This window comes from Schistocerca cancellata, chromosome 2, assembly GCF_023864275.1.
Source record: "Schistocerca cancellata isolate TAMUIC-IGC-003103 chromosome 2, iqSchCanc2.1, whole genome shotgun sequence".
NCBI lineage: Eukaryota > Metazoa > Arthropoda > Insecta > Orthoptera > Acrididae > Schistocerca > Schistocerca cancellata.
The window spans coordinates 1,142,063,780-1,142,087,542 of NC_064627.1; the positions used below are offsets into that span (position 1 = coordinate 1,142,063,780).

Genomic DNA, 23,763 nt, shown 5'->3' on the forward strand with positions numbered 1-23,763 from the left:
TCAGTATCATTATTGGATGTGACGGTCTGGGAATGTACTTTTGAACTAGACTGGTGGAATAATTATGTATAGTAGGCTGAGTTGAGAATGGTGGTGTATAATTGTAAAGAGTATGCATCTGAAGAAGTGTACTTGCCTTGAATGCCAAGGTTGTTGGAAGGAATGTTAGACATGGAAAGGATGGCAACTGTGAAAATGCCTGTACTGCTGTTTGCTTGTAGGTTAAATGTTATCAGAAGTGTGTAGCTGACCATTGGTCATCAAGGAAAGTGGCTTGAGATGTGGAATAGGACCATGTGAAATTTATTTGGGAGTATGTATTTAGAGATACCAAAAATTTCAGTAGGCCAGCCTCACCATGAATCCATATGGCAGTTAATGTCATCAATGCATGTAAACCAAACAAAGGATTGAAGTCTTAAGAATCTGTGGAAAGCCCCTCCAAGCACGTGGGCATAGGAAGAAGCCATCTTGGATCCTATGGCGATATCCCTGTTCTGTACATTGTATGTATGCCCCTTAAAGGTAAAACAGTTATTGGTAAGTATGAAGTTGATTAAGGTGGGCAGGCATATGTAGGGAATCATCTGGGTGCTGGTTGAGATAATGTTCATCAGTTGGCAGAGCAGGTACATGGGGAATTGTTGATGTAGAGGATTTGGCATCAGTGGTGAAAGCAAGGTGTGTGGTGGGAATGGGCGGGGGGGGGGGGGGGGGCGTATTTCAGATTATCTAGGAAATGGTTGTTGTGTTACTTGTGATTGTTCAGATGCAGACTGTTTACACCAAAACAACGCAGTTTCCACGACAGCCTACGTAATTATCCCATGTTCTTAGTTCAAAAGAACATTTTCCGGGCCCTTACATCAAATCCGAATATTGTTGATTCCTTCACAAAACAACTTAGGAATGCATCTCTTGTTAGTCATTATTGTCGTCATCCTGAATGCGTTAATCAGCTGTTTCGATAGGGCTATGACTCCTTAAAATTATACCTGGAAATTAAACCCATTCTGTCTGATATTTTGCCCGCCTCACCTAGATAGCTATTTGTCGTCCCCCAATCTCCAAAATATTCTGGTCAGACCCAGTGTTCCTTCTACACTTCTTCCCTACCCTTGTGACTGTCCATGCTGTGAAATTTGCCTGATAGACCCTTGTACTACCACTTGCTCTAGTACTGTAACTGGCAGAACATATATTACCAAAGCAAGAGCTAGCTGTGAAACGATACATGTTGTGTACCAGCTTTTCAATCTTCTACATTGGTATGACTACAATCAAGTTATCAGTAAGGATGAATGGGTATAGATAGAGGGCATATAATGGCAGCACACAATATCATGTTGCAGAGCATTCTCTACAACATGGTTTGTGACCGCAGTGCTTGTTTCATCACAAATGCTCTCTGGACTCTTCCTCCCAACTCCAGTTTTCAGAAATTCACCAGTAGGAACTGGTTTTACAACATGTGATTGGTTCTCGCCACTGATCTGGCTTCAATTTATATTTATTTCTGTGGTCTCGGCATTTCTTTTCAGTACCTATGTCTTTTCTTCACTTGTTTTTATTTTGTTTTCTTGTCCCCCTTCATCTGTTTACCATGTGTAAGACATTATTTTTACACATGTATTGATTCTTTAATGATGCTTTTTTAAGTAATTTGTCTTGCAGATTGCCATATCTTCCACATTTAAGTTCTCATATTTTCAGATATCATCTGATGCAGGTACCAACAATCAGTCTTTCCTCTCATCTTGTTCATTCCATGACTCTTCCCATTTTCTAAATTTCACATTCCTTTTCCTTCATCCTTCTTCCTTTCCCCTCAACCTACCTGCCAGGAAAAAGAGCCACTGCCTTTGTAAGCATGCATGTTTCCACATCTTTTGTGTGTTTTCTTGTGTAATGCTTGTTGAGTAGATTTGTTACATTTTCAATACAGTTTATGAATAACAGAAATTGCAGGATGTAAACAATAAGCAAAAATGATGTAAGGCAACCACTTATCTGCTTGCGGTCTTAAGTACATGCAACCCCACAGACACCCAAATTTTGTTGCACTTGTAGCTGCCTTCCATAGTATCACTATGACTGCAGATTGTTGCCTTTGGGTAGCTGTTGGGTTGTATGTTTCGCAGTGTGAACTGTAACTGAAAAAGACAAAGTTAGTAACATTTCAGAAATACATAGCAGAACAAAGTGCAATGCCTTTTCTCATTGTATGTAAGTATCAATGCAAATATGTATATTTACAATAATATGTTTCAGGAAGTAGTAAAAGAATCCCAGTTTGAGGATAAATTTGGAGTAAATGTTATAAGAGATACAGATACAGGTGAAGTGGTTAATGTTGTGAAGAAACCAAAGGATCCTATTCTTGAGTTTGATGCAGCAAAGAAAAAGAAGAAAAAGAATGATAGTGCAAATGCCACCGACAGTTTGTCGAAAACAGCTAGGAGGCGGCAAAAGAAACTGGAGAGGAAACAATTGAATAACAGTGATATGGAAAGAGATTTTGACATGTTTAAGGACAATGTGAAGTTTGGAGAGGTTGTCAGTGAACCTCCACAATTGAAAGCACCAAAGGGAATCAAAAGCAATCCACTGGAATCAAAGGTAAGTTGTAATGAGTTGCTGCACAGAGACAAAGCAGAATGTTCTATTCTGTAGTCTCCTACAGTTCATTCAACTGTTAATGACAGTATTATATTGTATGTGGTGGATATATTGTTTAAGTTCAGATAGTTATCCCTGACTTGAAAGATCCTTATAAAAGATGATGATCTGTACTACCGTTGTCTGTGTCCTCCATTTCTAAAAGTCTTGGTATGTGTGAAATGGAGAATTTTAAAGAAGAATATCAATGTTTTCCTCATTTTTTGTGTGAGTTGTATAGTGTTAGATTCTCCTTTGCAATCTGGTCCCACTGCAGGCGAGAGCAGTGGAGTTGGACACCAACTCGTGTTCTCACTCTTGTTTAGAGTGATTGCTCTTAAGAAGTATTTTTCCATTGTCTTTCTGCATAGCTATATTTGTGATCTTTTCTCTTCAGCAGTTGTCACAAGCACTTGGTAGGCTCTCATGGAATTAGGCTAATTGGAGAGAAAGTCTTCTTGTCATTAAAAACTTGTCTTTTGGTCATTTTTAATTTTTTTAGTTACGGGAACGTACAGCTATTCACATCCTATTTATGCTCTGAAAACATTGCCGAGATCACATTGCATTGCAGCCTGTGTGTTATTACTAATTTTTGATTTATATAAAAGTTTTGTATTGGTTATAAATGTTACCTGAATGTTTGTAAAATAAATAGGTAAAATTGTATGTCAAGGACTATTCACCTTCTATCTGTGGTTAAAATTGCTTAAATTGATGTAAGATTGTGTCACTATTCAGGTACATTTGCAGAAAGTGAGTTAACCAGAGAGTGTCTCCAAACTTTATTCTTGTAGCACTTCTTTCACTCTTAAGTATGAAATGTTTATAATTACATAAATAATTCCTGTTAGGATGTTAGTCATGCTTTATAGCTGGAGGCTCTTCAGTCTCTTTTATGCCTTTAACTATGGAAATACTTGGTATTGTGTAAACTGCCAACTTTATTCTGTAAGAAAGCAGTCATCAGTTTGAAGATTGTTTTGAACACCAAAGTGCTTTACTAGTCATGGTCCTGTTGGCAGGGCTATGCAATTGCCTTCCACTGACCTTTGAACTGACTTCCTGAGCCAATTTAATGTGGATTCCAAACCACAGTGCAGCTCGGCATTTTTCATATCGACAAACGTTGCCATAGATGAAAGAATGTAACAGTATTAGAGAAGGGAAGTTGCTATTCACCATATAGCGGAGATGCTGAGTCGTGATAGGCACAACAAAAAGATTCACACAATTATAGATTTCGGCCATTATGGCCTTTGTCAGCAATAGACACACATACATTCATGCACACACACACTCTCATGCAAACGCAACTTGCATACACGTCTGCAGTCTCAGACAGCACCCGCGCATGATTGGAGTGGCAACTGGGTGGGGATAAGGAGGAGGCTGGGCTTGGGAGGGGGAGGGATAGTATGTTGGGGGTGGCGGGCAGTGAAGGGCTGCAGTTCAGATGGAGGGGCCGGAGAGGAGGTGGGGAGGGGGTTAAGTACGGCTGTGTAATGGTGGAATGGGAACAGGGAAGAGGCTGGCTGGGTGAGGTCAGTGACTAAAGCCCATATTACACGATGGGCCTAAACCGAACACCTATGCATCAACACCCCTAACGTGCATACCTGTAACTACAAACTAGTTCACTTCCGACCTATTACACCATCCATGCGGGATATACCTAGCGCGCATGTGCAGCAGCAGACTGTACGCGCGAAAATAAAATAGATGTCTTATGTTCTGATGTCTTGTAAAGTTGTTCGTTCTACCGTGCGTGCAACTCAAGGGCGATTGTATGATACACTGAAGCGTCATACGTTCAAATTATTTGTGAACTCAACGTTCCTATTTATAAAGACATTGTTTTCTACCATTATGTATTAAGTAATAGTTTTTCTCTAATGTAGGTTAGTACTGTTCTAAATTACAGACGCAACAGTTTTAGATTACGACACTTCATTACACAGGTATATGTGTATCAAAATTTACATTTATACAGCATATTGCACATTGAGGATCTACTTGTTTTTGGAGCTATTGCCCTAGCAGTGACAGTAAATCTTTGGATTAGGGCAGAACGGTGACGAAAACGAAAAGTCAAACGTTGTTGGGTTCGACCCTGGCTGACAAGAAGGGTGGAAGGCAGGGAAATATATTCACTGTTAATGAAAGAACTGAGGCGCGAAGATCCGCAAGAATTTCAGAACTTCGTTAGGATGGACATGGCCTGTTTCGAAAAGCTGCTGTCTATCATAGAAGATGGAAACAGAAAGTGTGACACAGTCATGAGGGAGGCTATCTCACCTTCTAGAGAGTAAGAATTATATGGTTATGATTTGTGATCATTCCAGCCTAGATCACTAATAAAATACCGGTGAACGCCCTGTTATGTTGCTGGCTGGTTGTAACATTACGTTTCCTGGCGAATGGGGAATCTTTTAAGAGTTTGGCTTTTAGCCACAGAGTAGCACAGCCCACCATTTCAAAAGTTGTTGTGGATGTATGCACTGAAATTTGCAACGCATTAAATGACCAATACTTAGGTGACGTGTTATTTTTCCAAGTTTGGACTATACTCAGAATTTTGCAGTCCTCGTCTGTCGCACTGAGGCAAACTGCAAGGACTTTCTCCCTTTCACTGCCAGTTTCTCTTTTCTGGCATGTTGTAATCAAGCAAGACGTGCAATTAAATCAAACCTGAACTTTCGTAAACTGAGGCGTTATGATACAAATCGAAAATCACCTTATAACGTTATATGCATATTCCTCAGAAAGAAACGATTTCCGACTACCTTATTATGATACAGTGGGTCATACATATACCTTTCCTCGCTGTTTGCCTGATTTCAGACGCTTAATTCCTCTCTGCACCATTTCATTTCTAGAATACGAAGCTATCAATAGAAAAAATCCTTTCACAAACAGCTAGTATATAAGAGTCTACCTAAAAAAAAAAAACTGCGTGCAGATAATGTGTCTGCTAATTTTCGTAGTTTCACCCATTCTACCGCTAGATGGCTGTCGCGGTAGACCAGTACCATTCGCGGCAGATCGTCGTGCAATACCGGCTTAACAAAGGTTGAGGCCAGGAGGGTTATGGGAATGTAGGATCTACTGCAGGGAAAGTTTCCACCTGCACAATTCAGAAAAGCTGGTGTTGGCGGGAAGGATCCATATGGCACGGGCTGTGAAGCAGTCATTGAGATACCATGTTTGGCAGCGTGTTCAACAACAGGGTGGTCCACTTGCTTTTTGGCCACAGTTTGTCGGTGGCTATTCATGCAGACAGACAGCTTGTTAGTTGTCATGACTACATAGAATGCAGCACAATGGTTGCAGCTTAGCTTGTAGATCACGTGACTGGTTTTACAGGTAGCCCTGCCTTTGATGGGATAGGTTATGTTAGTGACCGGACTGGAGTAGGTGGTGGTAGAAGGATGTATAGGACAGGTCTTGCATCTAGGTCTATTACAGGGGTGTGAGCCATGAGGTAAGGGATTGGGAACAGGGGCTGTGTAAGAATGGACGAGTATATTGTGTAGGTTCGGTGGACGGTGGAATACCACTGTAGGAGGGGTGGGAAATATAGTGGGCAGGACATTTCTCATTTCAGGGCACGACGAGAGGTAATCAAAACCCTGGCGGAGAATGAAATTGAGTTGAGTAGGACCAGGTGAAGCAAATGGGGGAGACGTTGTTGAGGTTCTGGAGGAATGTGGATAGGGTGTCCTCACCTTCAGTTCAGATAGCAAAGATGTCATCAGTGAATCTGAACCAGGTGAGGGGTTTAGGATTATGGGTTTTTAGGAAGGATTCCTCTAGATGGCCCATGAATAGGTTGGCATAGGATGGTGCCATGCGGGTGCCCATAGCTGCACCCCAGATTTGTTTGTAGGTAATGCCTTCAAAGGAGAAGTAATTGTCGGTGAGGATATAGTTGGTCATGGTGACTAGGAAGGAGGTTGTTGGTTTTGAATCCATAGGGCATCTGGAAAGATAGTGTTGAATAGTAGTAAGGCCATCAGGAATGTTAATGTAGCGGGAGGCGGCATCAATAGTGATGACCAGGGCACCGTGTGATAAAGGGACAGGAATTGTGGAGAGTCGGTGGAGGAAATGGTTAGTATCTTTTATATACGAGGATATGTTCCGGGTAATAGGTTTAAGGTGTTGGTCGACAGAAGCAGAGATTGTCTCAATGGGGCACAGTTAAACTGGCCACAATGGGTCGTCCTGGATGGATGGGCTTATGAACTTAGGAAGCATGTAGAAGGTGGGAGTGCAGTGAGTGGTAGGGGTAAGTAGACAGGTGGACTCTGAGGAGAGGTTCTGGGATGGGCCTAAGGATTTTAGTTGTGACCGGAGATCCTGCTGGATTACTTGAATGGGGTCACTGTGGCAAAGTTTGTAGGTGGATGTATCTGACAGCTGACAGAGTCCTCCTGCCAGGTAATCCTTGTAGTTCAAAACAACTGTGGTGGAGCCTTTATGTAGGCATGACAACCAACAAGCTGTCTGTTTGCATCAATGGCCAAAAAACAAGTGGACCACCCTGTTGCTGAACATGCTGCCAAACATGATATCTCAATGACTGCTTCACAGCCTGTGCCATATAGATCCTTCCTGCCAACACCAGCTTTTCTGAATTGTGCAGGTGGGAACTTTCCCTGTAATAAATTGTACGTTCCCGTAACCCCCCGGGCCTCAACCTTCGTTAGCCACTGACCTCACCCATCCTGCCCCCTCCCTGTTCCCATTCCAGCACTACACAGCCGTCATTTCACCGCCACACCCAGTCTTTTAATTTCTTTTTATTTCCCTCCTTTCCGCTATTTGACCCCCCCCTCCCCCCGCCTTATCTCCTGCCCTCCTTCGAAACTGCAGCACTTCACTGTCCGCCACCCCCACCATATTATCCCTCCCCCTCCCCACCCCAGCCTCCTCCTTACCCCCACCCAGTTGCCACTCCCATCATGCACTGGTGCTGTTGTTCCCAGTGTGATTTCAGTTGTCTGAGACTGCAGACATGTGTGCAAGTTCCATTTGCGTGAGGGTGTGTGTGTGTGTGTGTGTGTGTGTGTGTGTGTGTGTGTGTGTGTGTGTGTGTGTGTGTGTGTGATCCTGATAAAGGCATCGCGACTCAGCATCTCCGCTATGTGATGAGTAGAAACTTTCCTTCTCTAATATTGTTAAATTTCATCCTGGATTTTCCAGAGAGGAAAGAAGTGAGATGTGGCATAAAAATCCTAGAATTGACTGGGGATTGAACCCAAGACCTTTATATTTGTAGTCTGGCTCCTTACCGCTGGCCATTGAGCCACTTTCTTCATTCCATAACAGGATTTAATTTCACCAACAAAACTCTTCTCACACTTGTCATATATGGTAAGAAACTTGTGAATCAAATTTTATAATATTTTTCATAAGTAACCACACACACGATACATTTTATTACCACAGAAAGTTCTTGTATGACTTTCAATACATTTAATAGTTGCGCAGGCAAAGACAGACTTTACACTTCACTTAGAATTGTGAACATGTTCTATGAAGCTAGGGGATGGAGCAGTGAAATTGCAAAATGAAATAATGAACATAGAACATAATTTAAAAAGTATAGGGCACATAGACAGCAGAGTAAATGACTGACTACTTCACTCTTAAGTAAAGAAGTTTGGTGGTGTACTCTATATAAGAAAGCTAAATAAATTAGTTCTTTTCCTTTTGTCATCTCAACAGCAGTTGCATATAACAACATAATTTTCAAGGTCCTGTTATAGCTGGCTTCCACTGTACATGTAATGCATTACAAAAATCATCATCATCAGTTATCTGCTATATTAGCAGGTCCTTTGCCTCTCCATTGCTTCCTTCTTAAGGCTGCTGTATGTTGTACCGTCCATCATGTCATCCAGTATCTGGAATCTCTTCCTTCCTCGTTTCCTTTTCCCTTCTACATCATCATCATCATCATCATCAGCCAATTCAATCATTAGATGATGTGGCCTCTTCGAGTCGTGGATTCAGGTAGGCTTTCAGAAGTCTTCTCCAAGTGGGACGGTCTTGGGCAGTTTTCTGCCAGGTGTTACCAGCGATCTTCTTGATGTCTTTGTCCCATCTGTCTGGTGGCCTTCCTCTAGGCCTCCGGTGCTCTCTCAGACTCCACTCCAGTACTAGCTTCGTCCATCTGTTGTCTTTTCTTCTTGCGACATGGCCAGCCCACAGCCATTTCAAGGAACCTACTCTCTCTAAAATGTCATTAACCTTCGTCACAGACCGGATGTCATCTGCCCTTTTCCTGTCCTTTCTTGTATAGCCCAGTATTGATCTCTCCATAGCTCTCTGTGCTGTCCTAAGTTTACCTTTTGTGAATGAGTTCAGTGTCCATGTCTCGCATCCGTACGTCATCCCTTCTACATAACCTTCTAAAACTGTTTTTATCACTCCGTGATTATTTCTTAATATATGCCCAATCCAATTTCTTTTTCTTCTCTCTATTACATCTAGTAACTGTCTTTTCTCTCCCACTCTTCTCAGTGTCTCTTCCTTTTTTTACTCTGTCCGTCCAACTTATTCTTTCCATCTTCCGCCATGTCCAGATCTCAAAAGCCTCCAGCCTTTCTCTGTCTTTTTTCCTCATAGTCCACATTACAGCACCTTATAGAAGAACACTCCATACAAGACATTTTATAAGTCTCTTTCTGAGTTCTCTGTCCATACCGCTGCAGGAGCTTTTTGCAGCCGCCCGCTCTGGGCCAGACGCTGCATGAGAAGTATAGGTTGGAAAATGAAAGACCCCTAGCCCTTGAAACCTAATAGTGTCAGGGTCGGAAAAGAACAAGAGCTGGCCGAGGGTGGCCAGATAGGAAAGATAAAAGTGAGGAGCCTAGCGTAAGTAAGTGGAAGCAGTGCCAGGACTCAGCTCGGGGCCCCGTGGTTGCCAGTCACGTATCATTAGTTGTGACTCCCTGAGGGAATTACAAAAATACATAGCCTATATTAATTAAAGTATTATGTAAGAATTGGAAGTAAATCGGTCAAGAAATTTTTGAGATTTGTGTAAAATACGCTTTCTATTTATGTATTACATATCTATTTATATATTACATGTTTTACAAAAATATATAAGCTGTTTCTGTCTGTATGTTCATTGGTGTGTCGTGCAAAAATTTGTGGTAAATCAGTCGAGTGCTTTTTGATATTATTGGTTATGTTTCCCCTTTATGTATTACATATGTATTTATATAAAACATGCAACAGCAGAACTGTCAAGTCAAATGTTTCCTTTTTCATAACAACAATATCAATACCATCTACAGTTACGGACAAAAAGTCAAGCCTTTCTTATGTGATGACCTTTTATACATGTGGCATTTGTTTTTATTAATTTTGAGATTGGAAAATGTGATTAGTAAAATCAAAAGGTTGCATTGTCTCTTCCTGCATTAATCTACACTCCTGGAAATTGAAATAAGAACACCGTGAATTCATTGTCCCAGGAAGGGAAAACTTTATTGACACATTCCTGGGGTCAGATACATCACATGATCACACTGACAGAACCACAGGCACATAGACACAGGCAACAGAGCATGCACAATGTCGGCACTAGTACAGTGTATATCCACCTTTCGCAGCAATGCAGGCTGCTATTCTCCCATGGAGACGATCGTAGAGATGCTGGATGTAGTCCTGTGGAACGGCTTGCCATGCCATTTCCACCTGGCGCCTCAGTTGGACCAGCGTTCGTGCTGGACGTGCAGACCGTGTGAGACGACGCTTCATCCAGTCCCAAACATGCTCAATGGGGGACAGATCCGGAGATCTTGCTGGCCAGGGTAGTTGACTTACACCTTCTAGAGCACGTTGGGTGGCACGGGATACATGCGGACGTGCATTGTCCTGTTGGAACAGCAAGTTCCCTTGCCGGTCTAGGAATGGTAGAACGATGGGTTCGATGACGGTTTGGATGTACCGTGCACTATTCAGTGTCCCCTCGACGATCACCAGTGGTGTACGGCCAGTGTAGGAGATCGCTCCCCACACCATGATGCCGGGTGTTGGCCCTGTGTGCCTCGGTCGTATGCAGTCCTGATTGTGGCGCTCACCTGCACGGCGCCAAACACGCATACGACCATCATTGGCACCAAGGCAGAAGCGACTCTCATCGCTGAAGACGACACGTCTCCATTCGTCCCTCCATTCACGCCTGTCGCGACACCACTGGAGGCGGGCTGCACGATGTTGGGGCGTGAGCGGAAGACGGCCTAACGGTGTGTGGGACCGTAGCCCAGCTTCATGGAGACGGTTGCGAATGGTCCTCGCCGATACCCCAGGAGCAACAGTGTCCCTAATTTGCTGGGAAGTGGCGGTGCGGTCCCCTACGGCACTGCGTAGGATCCTACGGTCTTGGCGTGCATCCGTGCGTCGCTGCGGTCCGGTCCCAGGTCGATGGGCACGTGCACCTTCCGCCGACCACTGGCGACAACATCGATGTACTGTGGAGACCTCATGCCCCACGTGTTGAGCAATTCGGCGGTACGTCCACCCGGCCTCCCGCATGCCCACTATACGCCCTCGCTCAAAGTCCGTCAACTGCACATACGGTTCACGTCCACACTGTCGCGGCATGCTACCAGTGTTAAAGACTGCGATGGAGCTCCGTATGCCACGGCAAACTGGCTGACACTGACGGCGGCGGTGCACAAATGCTGCGCAGCTAGCACCATTCGACGGCCAACACCGCGGTTCCTGGTGTGTCCGCTGTGCCGTGCGTGTGATAATTGCTTGTACAGCCCTCTCGCAGTGTCCGGAGCAAGTATGGTGGGTCTGACACACCGGTGTCAATGTGTTCTTTTTTCCATTTCCAGGAGTGTATTTAAGTTAGCCACTTCTCTCTGTACAGCATTACTTCATCAGTAGATTATCAATTGCATCCCTTGAACCAATAAACTCACATAAAAATTATGTGCCTACAGCCTGGAAGAAAGGATCTATTATTGAAGACTTTTCTGGAGAACAAGTATGCTACAACAACAACAACATCATCATCATTATCGTCGTCGTCAGCTAAGCTGGATTTGACTGTGAAAAGGAAAAAACTTCCTGCTGCAGAACTTCGCCAACTTGAGCTTCAAAGGCAGGCAGCTGTTAATGCCTACAGGTTTGTCAAATCAAAGAATCTGGATAGACGGCCTCTGGCACTGTTAGAAAAATGAAGTATACCAAAATATTTTTATATTGACAATAAATTATACTTTTTACTTAAAACATTTGCATTTTTCTTGTTTGTGTGCGTGCTGTAATGGCGATCTAGCTCTGTGCTGGACTATGCAGAAGAAAAAAACAGAATATACACCTACACAATAAAGTAAGAATCATCTGTCAACAGTGACATATGTGAAATTCACTTTTCAGACAATAGATGTTGCCAAAATGACAACACATTTGAATCTTTGGCCACTCAATTCAATTATTGCAATCTAGAGTGAGGTACCTATCGTACTATGCTGAAAGGTAGAATACTTTGCGCATTGTCAATTCAGCAGTAGGTGGACAGCTGACCCTAGTGCACATGTATGCATAACAATATTGTTACTGGTCAGAGTTTCACCATTCCAATCGGAATGCAGTGCCACCATCACAGACAGCAGCAAAAAAAACACAACCAAATACATTGAGACTAAATTTTAGAAGCAGATGACAAATTCAAACACAGATCTAGCTGCAACATCAGGACAGTGTAGTTGGTTTTATGAATGTGTGTTATGTATTAGCCTAGCTCTGGAGAGGACATTGTCTGAAAGCTCAGTAATGCTTTCAGTGTCATTTATGTGCACACAGCAGTGAGTGTTACCTTTACAATGTGGAGTTAGGTGTCGCTGGGACTAAAAGGAGAAATTCTGTGTAACAAATAAGATATACACTAAACTCATAGCTTTTTATTCTTGGTATTTAGACTTTTGTGTTAACATCACCATACAGCACGTGAATGCCAATTGCGAATACATATGAATCAGTACTTCACATCCAGTGCACTTGCTCTTTTTTTTGATGTAGTATTATGCTATGAGATTGCTGACTGAAACAGGCATTAATTACAAACTTAAATCACTGTATTTTAGCACAAAGGATATTACTTGTTCTAGTTACAAAAAGGTAAGTAGTGTGATTTTGTGTGAAAGACAGTATTACTTAAATGGGATGTTGAAGAACTACTTTCATACCACTGTAGTGAAAGTATATTGTGGGTGGGCTAACGCCACCACTGTAAATAACCTATCATGAAACTGCATAGTACTATGTACCATTGTTACCAGTAAATCAAATCCAGTCAATATGCTATACTACAGGTTGCAGCACTCAAATAAGATGATTTGTGCAGATGAGATGGGAGAGCTGTTAGTGAGGCAAGGAATTTACCATGCTCGTCTGCACACCTGCACCTATAGCTACATCCATACTTTGCAAGCCACCGTATGATGCTTGGTGGAGGGTACTCTATCCCACTAATCATATCCTTTTCTTTTCCACTCACAAATAGAAGGAAGGAAAAATAGTTGTCTGTATGCCCCTATACAAACCCTAATATCATCTCCATGGGCCTTTCACGAACTTTATCTTGGCAGCAGTAGAATCGCTCTGCATCAGCATCAAATGTCGGTTCTCTAAATTTTCTCAGTAGAGGTCTTCGAAAAGAACGACGCATCCCTCCAGTAATTCCCATCTGAGTTTCTGAAACATTTCCCTAATCCTTATGTCTTGTTCAAACCTACAGGTAACAAATGTACCAGCCCGATTCTGAATTTCTTCGATGTCTTCCTTTAATCCGGCCTGGTGTGGATCCCAAACACTCAAATAGTACTCAACAGTGGGTTGCAGTAGTGTCGTATGTGCGGTCTCCTTTAAGGATGCAGTCTCCTTTATGGATGAAGCGCACTTTCCAAAAAATTCTCGCAATAAACCAAAGTCTACCATTCGCCTTCCCTACGACAGCCTTCACATGAGCATTCCATCTCATATTGCTTCGCAGCTTTACACTGGGATATTTAATTGACATGACTGTGTCAGACAACACACTACTAATACTGTTTTTAAACATTATGGGTTTGTTTTTCCTACTCATCTGCACTAACTTACACTTTTCTACATTTAGAGTTAGCTGCCATTCATCACACCAACCAGAAATTTTGTCTAAGTCATCTTGTATCCTCCTACAATTGCCCAATGAGACCACCTTCCCACAGATCACAGTATCATCAGCAAATAGCTGCAGACTGCTGGTTACCTATCCGCCAGATCATATATGTATTTATAAAATAACAGCGGTCCTACCACACTTCTCAGGGGCACTCCTGATGATATTCTTATCTATGGTGAACACTGGCCATTGAGGACAACATACTAGGTTCTGTGACTTAAGAAGTCTTCAAGCCACTCACATACCTGGGAACCTATTCCATACGCTTGTACCTTCGTTAACAGTCAGCAGTGTGGCACCATGGCAGATGCTTTACAGAAATCTATTAGTAATCACTCTGTTATGTGATAGGAACAATTCTTTTTCGGATGTGAATAATTTAATTGGAACATGCAGTGTGCCCCCTCCCTTTTGATCCCTCTTCTCACGTGTTCTACCTCTCTAGTTAAACTTTAATTTTAAATATTATCTGAAATGTGAATGATACTTTAATACATGCAACTGTATCTGTTTATAGATAAATATGCATGACCTAAGAATATTGGACAATTTCGTGGGAGAGGTGGTCACTGCAATTCCAACACACTGCAATTGAAGTATATGTGATGATTAATGTTACCAACAGTGAAATAAAAGCTTGCCAGCAGTGTGTAGCAATAATTGATCTTTAATGGCACTTGGAGAACTCATGGAATTTAATAGTAATACCTTTAACTATGAAACTCCTGTTAATTTTCTCACCACAAAAGCACATTTACCTCACATTATGGCAACAGGTCTATTGGGAAAGCAGAAATACTTTATTTAAAGTGTGAATTGTCGGTACACAATAGCCATGAATTATTAATCATTTATAGACACATCACCACCTTTATGAAAAGCAACAAGTGTTACATTTGGGAAAGAAAGTGTCAACTGAGTCATTTGTAGAAACAGTCCATAAATCTTTCCTGCACCTTGAACTAAGCATGTCAGAAACATAACTTGTGTAACACTTTGGAAAGCGAGTATTATTTGTGTATGTTTAAGGCCACTAACAGTTTCATCTGAATTCAAATCATTAACCAATTTGTTGCAAGCAAAATACTGTGCACTTTTTGTCTTCTTGTGTCTGTTGTCCTGGCTGTTACTGTTCATGTTGTTTAAATATGCTGCTTGGAGCTATCATTACCAGAACTTGCATGACATAGAATAATGTTGGCTCCATTAACCACTCACAATAAGCTGTGAGAATTCTGTACTAGTGAGAGATTATCACTGTCAATAGCATTTATTTTTCATAACACACATTTATTCAGAGAGTATACACACTGGGACAATCAGGAAATCCAGAAGAATTTTTTCAGACAGGAAAAACTTGGGAATTTTTTTAAATTCCAGGAATTTTTCATTGTTTTAGTTTGCAGTTAAATTTTTGTGATTTTGACTGGTGAGAACTGATACTCTAATAAAGAATTTCACTTTAGCCTGCTTCTGCAAAATAATACTGTAGCAATAAAACATAAACAAGAATAGAACGCCAAAATAAAACTTATAGTTGCAAAGAAAATGTGCCTTTTACAACAACAAAACACAGTGCACTCAAAAGTGTCTGCTGACAGCAAAATTTGTCAAAGGCTTTAGGACAAAGACTATGCAATATTTGTTGACAACAAACTGCTTTCCATGAGATTACATTTCTAACAGGTTACACGAAAATATTGTGAATAATGGTTTGAGATGTTACTCTCAAAGTAAATTTCCTTTTACGCAGGATGAATTACGTTACCTGTGAGAATGTGAGATGATTTTTGTAAATCTCGGAGCATTTGAGTCTCATTCAAAACTTAACACTTTGGGTACCAACAACATAGAAAATTTCAGGCCTAGAAGACCAGCCACTTACGCCAGTATTTAAAATTTTGCTTGGACATTTGTGTTTGATATATCTTAAAGGGTAACACGTTAAAAAAGACAAATATTGTATGAAATCTGTTTAAAAAATTCCAGAACTTTGTCCACAAATTTTTTCTACACTTACCTTTTAGTTATTGTACATGGTCTCCTTCAAAATGCTTTCCTCCACAATTGATACACCACTCACAACACTGTTTTCACTTCTGGAAGTAATCTTGGTATGCCTCCTGCTGGATCACATGAAGTGCTGTCTGCAAATTTACTTTTATCTTGTCTATCTTTGCAAATCACTGTCCTTTCGACAGAGTTTTCCACAGGGGCCAGGCCTGGAGAGTACAGAGGATGAGGCAGCACAGAGATTGCACTTTTGTGCAATAGTCACGCACCAACAGGGATGAATGTGCGGGTATGTTATAGTGATGCTAGAGCCATGAACTTTCAGGCCGTTTCCTTCTCACATTTTCTTATGTCCCAATAGTACCATTCATTAACAGTTTGTCCCTGTGGCACGAATTCATGATGAATTCATCCTTCAAAGTCAAACAAAATTAGCAGCATGGCTTTGACATTTGACCTGACTTGACAAGCTTTTTTTGGTCTTTAGAGCCTTTTCTGATGCATTGTGAAGTTTGAACCTCGGTCTCAACAACATAACTGTAGACCCATGTCTCATCTTGGACAGTCAGTCTTTGATTGGCATACACAATTTCACTGACGTTCGTAACATGAGCATCATTGGTAGATATCGAAGGGCGTTCTAAACGAGGGTCATCTTTAATTTCTGCCTGCATCGTTTGGCATGTCTCTGTAAAGGTTTCCTTGAATTTCATGCAAAATTTAATGCAGACATGTTTCTCCTCTAACTCTGCCAATTCGCAAACTGGTGACAACGTTCTACTCAATACAACACTGAACAATAACTAACAGACATATAACAATGAAACTTCTGGCAGTTGCACATTAAAAATGGGCTTAAGGAGGGATGTCAACTGCATGTTGCTCCAACACACCACTGGCGCAAAATGTTCCAGAATTTTTTGAACAGATCTTATATGTGAACACTAAGCTTTTCTTTTAGCTATATGAGATGTATATTAATTTAAACAATTTACTTTTTCTATATGTGTGTTTGCCCTACTTAATAGTGATTTTGCTATTGGCTCACTACATCACATTTCATACGCTCTATCTGCTATTATTGGCTGGTGAGATCACATGATGTGAGCTATGGTCGGCTGACAAAAGTGCATCGCAAGTTGATATCAGAACTTCAGATGCTACCATGCTGTATTTGGTGGAATTTGTATCTATTCTTTCATAATATGAAAATATGCTGTGTACATGTTACCACACATCAAAGATCTTTCCAAAAAGCATTGTTTTTTTACTGCATTTTGTTTCCTGAAGCACCTAAAAGTTCTATGGTGGGGTGTAAAACCTTTACCATTAAAAGGATTTTACTGCTCCGTTGGGTAGTATATTGTCACTTAACATGGGAAACACAGTTTCACCCAGTGTATAGTGTATTTTAACCAGGGAAAAAGTGTATTTTTAATGGGAATATCCGGAAATTTTTTCCCCCTTGTTGGCATAGACACTCTGTTATTACAGCTATTGTGAGAGAAAGGTCAATTACAATAAATGTTTAAAGCAGTTTATGAACCTTTGATGCAATCTATATGATATAAAAGAGAACAGGACATCTTGCCAGCTGTGTGATATAGTTGCATTTCTGTATATGGGCGGCTATAATTTTGGAGAATTATATCTCCAGTTCTTCATGGCCATATATCGTTTTGGTAACAACCACAATCAATACTGACCTTGCCACACAAAGAGGTAACATTCATTTTTATTTTATTTTATTTATTTAATTATTTAATATGATCTGATTTTACATTCAGCCAGGGTTTCACATATACAATACCTTTTTTACATTGTATTTTTCTAAGAAGTAATAATCTTAATATGACAAATAATATTAAAATGATTTGATTGTCTGAAGTTGTAATGAGAATAAATAATACTACGAACTAATTAAGTTAATACTGGCAGTATTTTTACTACTGCAGCTGCTGCCACTAGTAGTGTTAGTAGTAGTAGTAGTAGTAGTAGTAGTGGTGGTGGTGGTGGTGGTGGTGGTGGTAGTAACTATCTTCTGAAGCTGGAGCTCTCTAATATAATGTGGGAGTTTATTCCAGAGTTGGGTTCCTGCCATTGAGAAGGGCCTCGAGGAAGTGGCTAAGTGATGGAGGGACAGAAACGATTTTGCTGTGATGGGAACAGGTGTTTCTGCTATGTTGTTCACATAAGAGCACTAAGGTCGAGGAGAGAGATGAGGGACAGTGTTCGCTGTGCTTGTCCGCATGCAGCCAGGATAGCTTTGCATGCGATTGTGAAACGTGATCAAAGAGTTGAACACAGCAGATGTAATGAACACGAGCATTCGTAACCAGTGCCAGGCACCGTGATTTTTCCTGAGAAAAAGGTAGCAGGATAACATTGCTGTGTCAGTAATTGGAAGTGTAAGAGTTTGTACAAGCTGGTTTTACAGGTCAAGAGGGAACACCTTTTTATATTTTTGTTGGTCATGAAGAGATGCTAATGCCTTCTTGCACATTGCAGCTGTGTGCTCAGTCCAATTTAGATTTTTATCCATTATTACTCATAGCATAAGAAGCTACTTGGTAGAATATTTGCACAAAGCATTATTTAATCATAGCTAACACTTGGTTTAAGAATAATCAAAGAAGGTTGTTTATCTGTAAGAAACCTGGAGACTGCAGAAGGTTTCAGACTGATTATGTAGTGATAAGACAGAGATTACAGAACCAGATTTTAAATTGTACAACATTTCCAGGGGCAGATGTGGACTCTGGTCACAATTTGTTGGTTATGAAATGTATATTAAAACTGAAGAAACTGCAAAAAAGGTGGGAGTTTAAGATGGGACCTAGCTAGACTGAAAAAACCTGAGGTTTTAGAGAGTTTCAGAGGGAGCATTGGGGAACAATTGACAAGAACAGAGAAAGGAATACAGTAGAATGTGAGTGGTTAGCTTTGAGAGATAAAATAGTGAAGGCAGCACCTGATCAAGTAGGCAAAAAGATGAGGGCTAGTAGAAATCCTTGGGTAAGTCAAGAAATACTGAATTTAATTGATGAAAGGAGAAAATATAAAAATGCAGTAAATGAAGCAGGCAAAAAGGAATACAGAGGTCTCAAAAATGAGATAGACAGGAAGTGCAAAATGGCTAAGCAGGGATGGCTAGAGGACAAATGTAAGGATATAGAAGCATATATTACTAGGGGAAAGATAGATACCACCTACAGGAAAATTAGAGAGACCTTGGAAGAAAGAGAACCACCTGTGGGAATATCAAGAGCTCAGATGGAAAACCAGCCCTAAGCAGAGAAGGGAAAGCAGAAAGGTGGAAGGAGTATATAGAGGGTCTATACAAGGGAAATATACTTGAGGGCAATGATACTGTGTGAAGAATTTGGCAGAGCACTGAAAGACCTAATTCGAAACAAGGCCCTGGGAATGGAAAACATTCCATTAGACCTTATGACAGCCTTGGGAGAGCCAACCATGACAAAACTCTTCCATCGGGTGAGAAAGATGTACGAGACAGACAAAATATCATCAGACTTCAAGAAGAATATAATAATTCCAGTTCCAAAGAGAGCATGTGCTGACAGGTGTGAAAACTACGTCTATCAGTTTAATAAGTTGCAAAATACTAATACAAATATTTTAAAGAAGAATGGAAAAACTGGTAGAAGACGATGTCGGGGAAGACCAGTTTGAATCCAGGAGAAATGTAGGAACATGTGAGGCAATACTGACCTTATGACTTCTGGTAGAAGATAGGTTAAGGAAAGGCAAACCAACGTCTATAGCATTTGTAGAAAGCTTTTGACAATGTTGCATGGAATACTCACACCACCATATTCTAAAGGTAGCTGGGGTAAAATACAGGGAGCAAAAGGCTATTTCTAATTTTTACAGGAACCAGATGGCGGTTGAGGGTAATGAAAGGGAAGCAGTAGTTGAAACTGGAGTGAGATAGGGTTGTAGCCTGTCCCTGATATTCAGTCTATATATGGAGCAAACAGTAAAGGAAATAAAAGAAAAACTTGGAGATGGAATTAAAATCCAAGGAGAAGAAATAGAAACTTTGAGGTGTGCCAATGACATTGTAATTCTGTCAGACACAGCAGAGGACTTAGAAAAGCATTTGAACAGAATGGATAGTGTCTTGAAAGGAGGATATAAGATGGAAATCTACAAAATCAGGATAACGGAATGTAATCAAATTAAATCAGGTGATGCTGAGGGAATTAGTTTTGGAAATGAGACACTTAAAAGCAGTAGATAAGTTTTGCTTTGTGGGCAGCAAAACAATTGTTGATTGTCAAAGTAGCAAGGATATAAAATATATACTGGCAATCACAAGAAAGGCAATTTCTGAAGAAGAGAAATTTGTTAACTTGACAAAACTGTGCAACACACCATTCTACTCACTGAATAATAACTAACAGACATACAGCAATGAAACTGCTGGCAGTTATACATTAAACACAGGTATGTGCAGCGATGGCAACCACATTTTGCTCCAACATACCATTGGAGCAAAATAATAAATGTTCTGGAATTTTCTGAACAGACCTCATGTATGAATGTTACACCCGTTACATTTTAAAGGCTGATAATAGGCTAAGTGAAATTTGTAAAAGTTATGTAACTGGTTTCAAAAAAATTAGAAAATAAGATAACCTGGACAGAGTATCTGTAAATGTAAAAGCCCATAGTAAATAAGAAACCTTGTATGAAGGTCATAAACTTCTACCTGCAGTGATGCCCAAACTAGAGGTGTACAAGCGATAAAACGGTGGCCGATCATTTGTTGGGGTAAAGAATTAGTGCATAATCCCGATCCCTGGCAGGGTGCTAAAGGAACATTAGGACACTTGAAAGTCTCCCAGACATGCAGTCAGATTGATTGATTGTTGTAGAACAAATTGATCTCAGACTAAGAAAGACTTAAACCTGCACCGGACCACCTCAGGGACATGTTCCAGAAAACAGCTTTGGTGACTGCCAAATTTGACATTCCATCAGGTGAAAGGCTATGCCACCCAATGAAGACTAACTGGAAAAGATAACCTGCATTCCACAAGCAGGCAATGTATTTGGAAAAGTCAATAGAATTTTACAACATGTGTGTACCAGAATGAGATTTCCACTCTGCAGTGGAGTGGTGCTGGTATAAAACTCCCTGGCAGATTAAAACTGTTTGCCAGACCGAGACTCGAACTCGGGACCTTTGCCTTTCACGGGCGAGTGCTGTACCATCTGAGCTACCCAAGCACGACTCATGCCCCGTCCTCACAGCTTTACTTCTGCCAGTACCTCGTCTCCTATCTTTCAAACTTTACAGAAGCTCTCCTTTGAACCTTTGCAGAACTAGCACTCCTGAAAGAAAGGATATTGCGGAGACAGGGCTGAGCCACAGCCTGGGGGATGTTTCCAGAACATTTCTGGTTCCCCTGATGTTCTTTCCTTTTTCTTAAATTCCAGGAGGAATAACAATAATGTGGAAAGGATATACTGCTACTTTGCAAAAACAGATATAATATCTTATGGGATAACAGCAATCAGTGATATTATAATGTTACTTAAAATCCGTCTTGATTGCAAATTTTTTCTTCATATGACCGGTTTTGGTTCACTCAGAACCATCTTCAGATCTGATATTTCAGTTACAGGAGTAACCCGTCCAAATCCAGCAACTTTCACATGCAGCATGTGAAAGAAAAAAATTAGAAAATAAGATAACCTGGACAGAGTATCTGTAAATGTAAAAGCCCATAGTAAATAAGAAACCTTGTATGAAGGTCATAAACTTCTACCTGCAGTGATGCCCAAACTAGAGGTGTACAAGCGATAAAACGGTGGCCGATCATTTGTTGGGGTAAAGAATTAGTGCACTGTGCACTTTCACATGCAGCATGTGAAAGTTGCTGGATTTGGACGGGTTACTCCTGTAACTGAAATATCAGATCTGAAGATGGTTCTGAATGAACCGAAACCGGTCATATGAATAAAAAATTTGCAATCAAGATGGATTTTAAGTAACATTATATTGTTACTCACCACACAGAGGATGCATTGTGTTGCAGGCACACAAAAGGAAAAAGATTGCTGAAAATGTAGTTTTCGGACTAAGACCTTCATCAGACACAGAATACACACACACATTCACACAAACACATGGCCATTGTCATCTCTGGCTACCGGCCTTAGCGCCCGTCAAAGCGGTGTTCTGCCATCAGTACCATCTACAAAATATGCTGGTCCATTCTTATGCTACACCGATGCCAAGAAACACATGGATCAGACACCTGTTGAAGACTCAGGTGCAAGACCTGTCCTGTGCACCTATCTGACACTTTCTATCCAAGCCTTGTCACCTGTGAAAACAGCCATATCAGATATCATCTCTGCTGTGACCTGTGTAGAGTGGTTTATGTGGACAAGACCGTTTCTAAGCTGTGGCCATGAGCAGTGTTTCCTCTTGCAACAGCAGAACATATTGAGCAGTACATGGTCGGCTTCAGAGAATGCTGAACCTGTGCCATACGGATCTCCTCCCCCCCCTCCCCCCCTACCCTCTCCTCACTGCAATCATTATACCCACCCAACCCCATCTACCCCTCCTCTACATCACGGTGCATCACATGCAACTCGCTTTGACTGCACCAGGAAAGCCCTATTGCCATATTACTACTGATTCTTCCAGATGTCAGTATGCACCCTTCCAATCCTCCCTCACAAGTACAATTCATCCAGTAAAAACCTGCGAGTTCCTCTTCACCACTATCAATATTTACTTAAGTACTATGTCCAGAACAGCTGTTTCCCACTTACACTTAATAAATGTACTACTCTGATGAAATGACCAAATTTTGCCTGAGTGATGTTTGTCATTGCAGATCATCAGGATGCAAGCATACTGTTCACTGTGAAAAGAGCGAAACTCCAGTTGTTTTATCTGCAAGCCTACTGACCAGTTCTGGAAGAGATCTGAGCCTGTAGTTGTCCTCTGTCTCTTGAGTGTCGCAGAATTGTGCTTCATTCTCAAGTCTCACAAGTAGGGGCTTCAAAACGTAGCATCTATTTTTCGCATAATTTGCATCTAATTTTTTGTTTGTAAATGACTACATGTATAAATTTAAAAGGCTGTCATGCCACATGCCTGAAGAAAAGTCTTAGTGCTATGAAACTGTCAAAAAGTCATGATTGAGAAGCATTTAGACAGGAATGTTGGAATGTTGGCTGTCACAAAAACTTCAGCAGCTTTTTTTTTTTTTTTAATGGTCTTTGCTTGTTTTCTTCTGTTGGCTGTAGTTAAGCTCACAACAAATAATTGTTTCGGTTGAGAAGCAACATGATTTCCCCACTGGTAAACTGAATGTGTGTGTGTGTGTGTGTGTGTGTGTGTGTGTGTGTTTTAAGGTGTTTCTCAACATTATTATTATTTTTCAACCCAATTCGATAATTACAAAACTGGCTGATATTCATTTCAACCTTTTGTGGGCTTTCATAGCCATCTAGCCCATACTTGATAATGCTACAGATAGAACTGACAAGGCAGTTAGTCTAAAAGAAGAACCAAAAATGTTTTTATTCATAGGTTAGGGAAGACTTTCGGCATAGTTAAAATACATTGACAGATTTTGTTTTTCAGTCGCTGTTGTCCAGAGTGCGGACACTGTAAACTGGCAGCTGGCTGTGAGAGAGGGGGGGGAAAAAAATTTAAATTAAGACCGCCACAGAGGAGAGAAGTAGTGCAGTGAAACAAGCTTTGGCTCCCAATTGCAAAGCAACCAGCCTACAGTAGGGTGTTCCTTATTTTCTTACTTCAACATTGTTGAGCACTCACCCTCCAGTATCATTTGAATGACTTTAAAACAGGTATAAAATTCTGTTGTGTTAGAAGCACTGTAACT

General features: G+C 40.9%; 1 protein-coding gene across 2 annotated transcripts in view; it reads left to right on the top strand.

Moving 5' to 3' along the window:
• The window catches only part of LOC126163178 (coiled-coil domain-containing protein 137), a 56,234-nt gene that overhangs the window by 12,682 nt on the left and 19,789 nt on the right, over positions 1 to 23,763 (top strand). Inside the window, exons 3-5 of one of the 2 annotated variants that reach the window (XM_049920129.1) lie at positions 2,272 to 2,619; positions 11,631 to 11,815; positions 22,747 to 22,864. In XM_049920129.1, coding sequence (XP_049776086.1) covers positions 2,272 to 2,619; positions 11,631 to 11,815; positions 22,747 to 22,849 — 636 coding nt within the window. In that variant the 3' untranslated portion in view covers positions 22,850 to 22,864. Of the gene's footprint in view, positions 1 to 2,271; positions 2,620 to 11,630; positions 11,816 to 22,746; positions 22,865 to 23,763 lie in introns of those variants that run through there. The other variant, XM_049920130.1, reaches the window with a different exon arrangement.